This window comes from Coregonus lavaretus (assembly GCF_964263955.1).
Source record: "Coregonus lavaretus genome assembly, chromosome: 6".
Lineage (NCBI taxonomy): Eukaryota > Metazoa > Chordata > Actinopteri > Salmoniformes > Salmonidae > Coregonus > Coregonus lavaretus.
Genome location: NC_139993.1, coordinates 13,224,070 through 13,233,986, shown reverse-complemented (window position 1 = coordinate 13,233,986; position 9,917 = coordinate 13,224,070). Strand labels below are relative to the sequence as shown.

Sequence of the window (9,917 nt, the reverse complement as noted above, 5' to 3'; positions counted from 1 at the left end):
CACTTTGTGAAGCTTTTGTTTTGATTGAAGAGCAAGAAAAGTATTCATTTGTTCCACTTCTTTCCCTTCTAAATGCGGTTGCCTAAGGACAGGCAGTATGCACATATCTAAATGTTATGAAAAAATCAGTATTTTTTTGCCACTCAGAACACAGACATTTACCTTAAGGGGAGTTACCCTCATTTTAGACTTACATTTACATTTTAGTCATTTAGCAGACGCTCTTATCCAGAGCGACTTACAGTTTAGTGAATACACTTTTTTTTTTATACTGGCCCCCCGTGGGAATCGACCCCACAACGCTGGCATTGCAAACGCCATGCTCGCCATCAACTGAGCTACATCCCTGCCGGCCATTCCCTCCCCTACCCTGGACGACTGCTGGGCCAATTGTGCGCCGCCCATGAGTCTCCCGGGTCGCGGCCGGCTGCGACAGAGCCTGGATTCGACCCAGGATCTCTAGTGGCACAGTTAGCACTGCGATGCAGTGCCTTAGACCACTGCGCCACTCAGGAGCAACACTTCCCAAGCATACATTTTCATGACAGCGTTCCTAATCTGCAGTAGGCAATTACTGCAGTAGCAGTTGAAAATCGGTAGGTTAACACCAAACCGTGAGGTTATTATGAATTCAGAGCAGTCGGATGAAGTCATAGTCAAATACATTTGAACAAATGACCAACAATATCACACGGAAAGTGATGTGAGCATTGCATTGTGGAAAGCAATGACTTTACAAGAACACGTATTGCAACGCGAGGCATGTATTTCTAGATTAAACACTGATTCAGTGTGATGAACAAGTACATGTATGATTTGGTGTGCTCTACTTGAACACGCGCTTAGAGTTTTGAAACCACTGCCTATATGAGGAGCTGTCGTTGTTTGTTTTATTACCACATACTTATGGAAATTGCACCGGTTGAGAGATGATGGCTCTCTTGTGCCTACAGTGAAGGGTACTTCTGATCCAGCAGGTGGTGCTAAGATCCCTCCCTATATGACTTGAATGATGAGTTGATTTATTCCTTATAGCTCCTAATGATTTTAAGGCCAGTGTTGGCAAACATGACTTCTGCTCCAGCAGGTGGCCATGAAATCCCCCCCTATATGACTTGACTGACCAGGTAGTTGATGGACTCCTTATAGCTCTTAATGATCTCAAGCAGAGTGTTGGCCACATGACCTCTGGTCCAGCAGGTGGCGGTGAAAATAGTCCCTATAGGAGTTGACTCATTTCTTTGAGGTCCTAAATGAAGGATAGGGCGTCAACAGTGCATCTCGGCCTAACCCTGTTCCGGGCCCATTTCTTCACTCGATGCTTCCGGTGTTCTTCATCTCCTCTTCAATAGTCCTTCTCCACGTCTTCCTTCCCGTCTAGCCCTGTGCGTTCCACTGAAGTGTCTGTGTTTTTATGTCGTTAGGAGTTTTGCTCACTGCGTGTCCCCCTTCAATTTCCACTTTCTGTCCCAGTTGGGTAGCTATCCATTATACTGTAGCCTACTTACTACCAATGTCACTGTAGTCAAAGGTGATTTTCGATTATTATGTATGAGTATTATTATATATTGTGATATTATGATGTTCAAGCCTATAGGGTGTGGTAACAGGCCCTCTGTGATTTGTTGTTGTACTGTACATGTCAAGTATCTGCACTCTAGCCTAATTAGCCTAAACTGCTAGGGAAAAGTCACTTCCGGTCGTAGCTGTATCCCACCTAGTCAAAACCTTGTTAGTCCTTATCCTAAAAGGCACCCTCTGTTCCTCGATATACTCCACCGAGGGCCGGCAGCCAGTAAGTACAGGTAAGAGACAATTATGGCAACAATAAGTTGTCCTATGAAAGCTAGTCAAATGTGAGATGTTCAACTGCACTGAATGATAAAGTGGCAGTCTGTGCTCTTGGGCCCTTAAGGCATCAGTGCACCCCCCCAATTTGTCCCTTTTGAAATGAACAGTTGAGACGGGCCCTCTTTCTGTGGCCTTTCTTTGACGACACATCTGAGGCTATCCTGCGGCAATACAAATGATCAACATCATAACAATAATTCCATTATAAGAAGCTTTATTATTGGTTTGCTAAGAAAGGTACCATACAATATTGGCACATCACTATCACCTCTGTATGCGTAGGAAATCAATCCCTTCATTGTGTGTGTGTGTGTGTGTGTGTGTGTGGGTGTGTGTGTGTGGGTAAAGGTACGCCACTCTCGGTCTCACAGTTTATGCACACGGTCGTCTTTATGCAACAATATGGAAGACATTCCCAAATGTGCTTACATCATTGCGTAATGTCAGGGAGTCACACAAACAGTGTGTGCTGTTTGGCTGCAACACACATTAGGCATAAGGATGATGACAACTATTTTGTAAACGCTCCAGCTTGCAGAGGGATCACCACCCCTCCCATCCGCACCCCAGGTCCTCTTGGCCCCCTTACTGTCAGGCCGAGTGGTGTCTAGAGAAGAAAGAAGAAGAGTGATGTTTATTAATGACAGTCAATACGACACGTCCTTCCATAGCTAAACAGACTCATCCTACTAGGTCAGTGTTTCCCAACTCCAGCGGTAGAGTAGCCTACCCCCAACAATACCCATTTTTCTTGTAGCCCTGGAGAGCCACAGCTGACTGAACAACCTGTCACCTAATTAGCAAGTCCTCAATGAGTAAAATCAGGTGCAACAACAACAACAACAACAACAACAACAACAACAACAACAACAACAACAACAACAACAACAACAATATGAGGACAGGGACACAGTGTACTAGCTGATCTCCCAGTTGTCACCGTTTGGCCTTGTGTTCCACATAGCCTATATCAGTATTGGAGTATGTTTCCCGCGCACGGTAGTTGCTTTCACGTCACCTTTGTAATCGCTCCTCCCTAGTCCCCTAGAACGAGCGCCCTCCCCTTTGCAACGCCTCCGAACATATCACAGAGGCGCGCTTTCTGTGCCGATGGCCTCAATCAGGTCGACCAAACGCAGATAATAGCGCACCACGCACCGGCGCTGAAGTCATTCATTCACTTGAACTCAACTAGCGAACACACCATGTCTGGAAGAGGCAAAGGCGGCAAGGGACTTGGAAAAGGAGGCGCCAAGCGTCACCGAAAAGTTCTCCGCGATAACATCCAGGGAATCACCAAACCCGCTATCCGACGTCTGGCTCGCCGCGGCGGCGTGAAGCGTATTTCCGGTCTGATCTATGAGGAGACCCGCGGTGTCCTAAAGGTGTTCCTGGAGAACGTGATCCGTGACGCAGTCACCTACACCGAGCACGCCAAGAGGAAGACCGTTACCGCCATGGACGTGGTCTACGCTCTGAAACGACAGGGACGCACCCTGTACGGTTTCGGCGGTTAAACGCACTCTCTTCGGAACCTCAACACCCCGACTCGAACCCAAAGGCTCTTTTAAGAGCCACCCACATCCGCTTCAAAAGGGCCCATTCCATATAGTGTTTTTTTCTTTTCTTCCGTATGCTATTTGATAGGAAAGTATGAGCCACTTCGAGTGGACAGGGAGTATTAAATAGCGGATTCTAATGTCCCTTCCCGTTTTAGCGCACAGAGGGAGGCCTATATCTGACAGTGGCAAAGTGTAGTGACGTTGTTATTTTGGGTCAAGCAATAGTGGCATTTGGACAACATAAAACCACCACCCGTCGGTAGATGTGGCTCGAAAAGAGGGGGACAGCGTTCGCGCGCGCGCACACACACACACACACACACACACACAGTCCAAAATGGGAGCCCTATGTCTGACGGTGCCAACGTGGGCAATTCTATCACCAGCATTATGTGGCACAACAATCGTGCCATTCGGACAACTATTCAGGCCCCCCTTTTGAAACACACAATTCCCCATCGGTCACAGAGCATAGGCTATAGAGAGGAGGGAGGGGGTGAGGACCCGCGCGCGCGCCCTCAATTGTCTTTGTTCGGGAAGCTAGCCTCTGAGCGGAAGGCTCTTTTGAGCGCTAGAGCTCCACTGGGCAAATAGCAGGGGCGCCTACGAGCAAGCAGGGGAGTGTCCACGGCCGCCGACTTTGATTAGCTTCCTCTTCATAAGACGGGTAAGCGCCCTTCACCCCCTCATTCGTTTCTGAGAAGCAACGAGACATCATCATGCCCGAGCCAGCAAAGTCAGCGCCCAAGAAGGGCTCCAAGAAAGCCGTCACCAAGACCGCAGGGAAGGGCGGCAAGAAGCGCAGAAAGTCCAGGAAGGAGAGTTACGCCATCTACGTGTACAAGGTCCTGAAGCAGGTCCACCCCGACACCGGCATCTCCTCCAAGGCCATGGGAATCATGAACTCGTTCGTGAACGACATCTTCGAGCGTATCGCCGGAGAGTCCTCTCGCCTGGCCCACTACAACAAGCGTTCTACCATCACCTCTAGGGAGATCCAGACCGCCGTGCGCCTGCTACTCCCCGGTGAACTTGCCAAACACGCCGTGTCCGAGGGCACCAAGGCCGTAACCAAGTACACCAGCTCCAAGTAAACAGCGCATTTGGACTGCTCTACTAACCCAAAGGCTCTTTTAAGAGCCACCCACTCTGTCAGTAAAAAGAGCATTTCCATCGCCACCGAATGAATGCGCAGGTAGGCTGCGTTACATTGTATCATTGTTTAATGGGCGGCGCGCGCCGGCTCGGAGAACGGCTACATTGTATCATTTCCCCCGCCCGTTCCAGCGTAGGGGTTTAGCGCGCCTTTTTTGTTGTCTTTGCACGCTGAATAGTAACCCATGTTTGTCGGCCTCCATTCCAGGTGAAGGCAATGAAAAATGGCACCATTTGACAAAGGGTGTAAATAAAAAAAGCAGTCTGTTGGGTTTGAATGGAAAGAAATGCCTTTTGTCGTTTAATGAGCGGATAGTCATTTTGAGTCGACTTCCTGAATCGGTAGGACACGGACGGGGAGAATGGACGCTCCATCATTGGACTATACCCTAATGATGTGAATGAGAACGATAATGGCAAGAATAAAAAGGGGGTGAATAATCCCGTCTAGGAAGAATAGGAGTAGGCATATATATATATATATATATATATACGTAGCCCTTATTGCCAACGGGTCATTTCCGGTCCAGGTCGCATCATACATATATAGTCCCCTGTAGCTCAGTTGGTAGAGCACTGCGCTTGCAACGCCAGGGTTGCGGGTTCGTTTCCCAAGGGGGGCCAGTATGAAAATGTAGGCACACACTTAACTGTAAGTGGCTCTGGATAAGATCGTCTGCTACATGACTCAAAATGTCCATGTAAAGTGTAGTACATTTGAGGCACATAGTGTATTTTCCTTCCTACTACCCTCATGAGGCAACAGGATAAATATAATAATATAATATGCCATTTAGCAGACGCTTTTATCCAAAGCGACTTACAGTCATGCGTGCATACATTTTTGTGTATGGGTGGTCCCGGGGATCGAACCCACTACCTTGGCGTTACAAGCGCCGTGCTCTACCAGCTAAGGCAGTTGCTTCCACGTGAGGATATGAATGTGTCTGTAGGCCAAGTCACAGTATAACACAGTGAGCGAGCGGGCGGCCCTTGCGATAGTCGTTGGAGCAGCAGCGGATCCCAATGACTACCTTGGGGATAGCCTATACATTTACATTTTAGTCATTTAGCAGACACTCTTATCCAGAGCGACTTACATGAGCAATTAGGGTTAAGTGCCTTGCTCAAGGGCACATCGACAGATTTTTCACCTAGTCGCCTCGGGGATTAGAACCAGCCACCTTTCGGTTACTGGCACAACGCTCTTAACCACTCTTAACCACTAAGCTACCTGCCGCCCCATACATATATACAACAAGGAAAAGAAAAGAGGCCGCAATCAACCTTCTGACCCACATGCACCTGCTGGGATTCTTCTCCCAGTCCAACCACATATGCAGCCCTTGTCCCACTTGGGGGGAGAGAGAGAGAGAGAGACAGACAGAGAGAGAGACTCCCTCTATCTAGGCCTATATCAACGCGCCATGACCCATGGGGCGCCAGCCTCCATAGCGCCAGCCAGACACCAAGACCCACAGACACAAAGACCGAGGCGAGTCACGCTGCGGAGTCAAGCAGGTGAACAATATATTAGTAGAGACAGCCAACCTACCTACCTACCTACCTACCTACCAGAAGACAACACACAATCTCACTGTGTAGAAATAGTAGGCTACAAATACAACAACAACAACACTCACACTGCCAGTGCACAAAAAGTACTAATACAATAACACACACACACACATAGTGCAAGTAAGCATGTCGTAGGACTGTTTATACCATGTGGATCCTGTACATATGACGAATACAACCTGAAACTTGAGGTACAACACTAGTCTCAGCCAGGCCTCACAGGTGCATGTGTTTTAAGGTCCCCAAAAGAGCGCTTCTTTAAAACACCCCTGACCACATCAGGGGACCCCAAACCATTTGATTCCCTTGCCAGACATCTCGGCTCACTACACAACAAGTGCTGCTCGCAATCGGATGCACTTTTAGGCCATTTAGGAGACAAATAGCACAGGAAAACCAGTGCGCACCGCTCCACCCGACAGTCGAACGGTGAGGTTTTGAGCGAGCCGCAACAAAATGCACGGCCCTTCCGCGGCCCACATTACTTTATTCTGAACGGAGACAAGTCTGCTCGCTGGGCCGTTCGCTTTTGGACCAAAAACACGGCTCCGTCGGTGACTTTCGGGCCGATATAGGCGAACAGAAAACACAAGTGAAAGAGCATTTGGCCAGCCCAGAGAAGCCGAGCTGGTTGCCTTGAGTCTACATGGTTCTCATGTCGCGTTTAAGGCCAGCCCCCTGCTCGGTGTGGAGCTTCAATAGCGCAGAGCAGCGTCTACAGCAAACTACTCCTCGCAGACCGTGTGTGTGTGTGTGTGTACCGGACCAAACGACAGACAGACAGACAGACAGACATGGCAGAAGTCGCACCAGCACCCGCAGCCGCAGCGCCGGCCAAGGCACCCAAGAAGAAGGCAGCAGCCAAGCCCAAGAAAGCGGGACCCAGCGTAGGAGAACTCATCGTCAAGGCTGTGACCGCCTCCAAGGAGAGGAGCGGCGTGTCCCTGGCCGCGCTCAAGAAGACGCTGGCGGCAGGCGGCTACGACGTGGAGAAGAACAACTCCCGCGTCAAGATCGCAGTCAAGAGCCTCGTCACCAAGGGCACCCTGGTCCAGACCAAGGGCACCGGTGCATCCGGCTCCTTCAAGCTCAACAAGAAAGCCGTCGAGGCAAAGAAGCCCGCCAAGAAAACCGCAGTTCCCAAAGTAAAGAAGGTGGCCGCCAAGAAGCCCGCCGCGGCGAAGAAGCCCAAGAAGGTAGCAGCCAAGAAGGCCGTCGCCGCAAAGAAGTCCCCCAAGAAGGCCAAGAAGCCCGCTACACCCAAAAAGGCCGCCAAGAGCCCCAAGAAGGTGAAGAAGCCCGCCGCAGCGGCCAAGAAGGCGGCCAAGAGCCCCAAGAAGGCTACAAAGGCAGCCAAGCCCAAAGCCGCCAAGCCCAAGGCAGCCAAGGCCAAGAAGGCAGCCCCCAAGAAGAAGTAAACCTATTACAAACAGTGTTCTACTCGACACATGTTGTACCACAAAAGGCTCTTTTAAGAGCCACCCACCTCTTTCCATAGAAAGCGCATTGATTTCCATGTACTATCTGTCGTGAAAAAGAAATTACGCACACTAGGCTACTTTTACGCACACAACATCGTCCCACTCTGGGTGTGTGCGAAGGGAGAGGAATATAATAGAGGGCCAAAATGGCTTAGAAATTCGACCTCACGAGTGCACCCTCACCAGCCATTTGTATATGAGCCACTGGGCTATTCCCGTTCAGAGGCAGGCTGCTGTGATGTGTTACAAGTGCCATGTAATAACAATACTATAGTGGCTTCGAATTCAAACTCACGAGTGCACCCTCAACAGCCATATTTATATATGAGCCACTGGGCTATTCCCGTTCAGAGGCAGGCTGCTGTGATGTGTTACAAGTGCCATGTAATAACAATACTATAGTGGCTTCGATTTCAAACTCAAGAGTGCACCCTCACCAGCTGTTTGTTTCCCATTTGGAGAGAAATAATGTGAGGATTTCATGTCGGACATTTTGGCGCTCACGCGAAATGACACAAAGTAACAAAGTCGGAGGGACACAAAGTAGCCTCTCACTCGCTGCCTGTGGGTGGGAACCGGCTTAGGGCTGTCTGTCTGTCTGTCCCTCGCTCCAATTGGATAAGGCCACACCGGCCCGGTGGCCAATCGTTGCCTCTTGTGGCGAGGTATAAGTACGGCTCTCGAAGTGGCGAGCGGCTCATTCAGACTTTCTGTGACTTTCTCAAGATACCAATATGAGCGGAAGAGGCAAAACCGGAGGCAAGGCCAGGGCGAAGGCAAAGACCCGTTCATCCCGTGCCGGGCTCCAGTTCCCCGTGGGCCGTGTGCACAGGCTACTGCGCAAAGGCAACTACGCCGAGCGTGTGGGCGCTGGCGCACCAGTCTACCTGGCCGCCGTGCTCGAGTACCTGACTGCTGAGATCCTGGAGTTGGCCGGCAACGCTGCCCGTGACAACAAGAAGACTCGTATCATCCCCCGTCACCTGCAGCTGGCCGTCCGTAACGACGAGGAACTGAACAAACTGCTCGGCGGTGTGACCATCGCTCAGGGTGGTGTGTTGCCCAACATCCAGGCAGTGCTACTCCCCAAGAAGACCGAGAAGGCAGTCAAAGCCAAGTAAATTCGCTACTGCGACTTCAACTTGACTACTCAACCCCCAAAGGCTCTTTTAAGAGCCAACCACCTAGCTCTCCAAAAGCGCAAAGTACCTTTCTATGACCGCTACACATTGAGTGGGTGTATACACAACTATTTCGACATTCTGTGCCCACATGAGGCCTTCCATGAACAACAACACCTACTAGGCCTCGTTTGCCATAGCAGGCTAGCATTAGATTACAACGTGCCTATAAAGATGTCACTCTTGACTTTGGCGACTATTATTATGCGTAAAGGGCCGGCGGCGTCCTATTGCGCGCGCGCACCGGGAGTTTGAATTTTGGAGAGGCCGGGCCTCCCGTCCAATGGCCAACGGAGGAGGCCTGCGCAACGGGCCAATCGGGGTGGTGGGGAGATGGTGTCCAATCAGCAGGCGCCACTGCCGGCTTTATAAACTTCACATAGGCATTTCGAGGCTATACTCCCGACTGTCAGAGAAGCGCCATGGCCAGAACCAAGCAAACCGCTCGCAAATCCACCGGTGGCAAAGCCCCCAGGAAGCAGCTCGCCACTAAGGCTGCTCGCAAGAGTGCCCCGGCCACCGGCGGTGTGAAGAAGCCTCACCGTTACAGGCCCGGCACCGTGGCTCTGAGAGAGATCCGTCGTTACCAGAAGTCCACTGAGCTGCTCATCCGCAAGCTGCCCTTCCAGCGCCTGGTGCGAGAAATCGCCCAGGACTTCAAGACCGACCTGCGCTTCCAGAGTTCCGCTGTGATGGCCCTGCAGGAGGCTAGCGAGGCTTACCTGGTCGGCCTGTTCGAGGACACCAACCTGTGCGCCATCCACGCCAAGCGGGTGACCATCATGCCCAAGGACATCCAGCTGGCCCGCCGTATTCGCGGAGAGCGCGCATAAATGAGGATGACCTGAACTCCAAAATCCCCCAAAGGCTCTTTTAAGAGCCACCTCCATATTTCCATCAAAAAGGCACAATTGTTCCATGTATACACGCACCTCTACATTACCCACCATGTATGTTGTTCACTAACACGTCTAAAAGCTACGTATTGTACCTTTTCGTTGCCTGAAGTCTAGCTTCAATGTGTGTGTGTGTGTGTGTGTGTGTGTGTGTGTATGTATGTGTATATATATATATATATATATATATATATATATATATATATATATACA

General features: G+C 50.3%; 4 protein-coding genes across 4 annotated transcripts; all 4 read left to right on the top strand.

The window, feature by feature from the left end:
• Positions 1-3,056: 3,056 nt before the first annotated feature.
• Positions 3,057-3,368, top strand: LOC311130681 (histone H4; the record flags this gene model as incomplete). Its single annotated transcript, XM_084163467.1, has 1 exon — positions 3,057-3,368. The coding sequence occupies one exon, from the start codon at positions 3,057-3,059 to the stop codon at positions 3,366-3,368; it is 312 nt and encodes a 103-aa protein (XP_084019593.1).
• Positions 3,369-6,940: 3,572 nt separating this feature from the next.
• LOC311130602 (histone H1) lies at positions 6,941-7,564 on the top strand (the record flags this gene model as incomplete). The annotated part of the gene is made up of 1 exon (XM_084163385.1): positions 6,941-7,564. One exon carries the CDS (start codon positions 6,941-6,943, stop codon positions 7,562-7,564), a length of 624 nt encoding a protein of 207 aa, XP_084019511.1.
• A 797-nt stretch (positions 7,565-8,361) lies between these two features.
• Positions 8,362-8,748, top strand: LOC311130380 (histone H2A; the record flags this gene model as incomplete). The annotated part of the gene is made up of 1 exon (XM_084163104.1): positions 8,362-8,748. The coding sequence occupies one exon, from the start codon at positions 8,362-8,364 to the stop codon at positions 8,746-8,748; it is 387 nt and encodes a 128-aa protein (XP_084019230.1).
• A 482-nt stretch (positions 8,749-9,230) lies between these two features.
• Positions 9,231-9,641, top strand: LOC311130446 (histone H3.2; the record flags this gene model as incomplete). Its single annotated transcript, XM_084163172.1, has 1 exon — positions 9,231-9,641. The coding sequence occupies one exon, from the start codon at positions 9,231-9,233 to the stop codon at positions 9,639-9,641; it is 411 nt and encodes a 136-aa protein (XP_084019298.1).
• Positions 9,642-9,917: the final 276 nt, after the last annotated feature.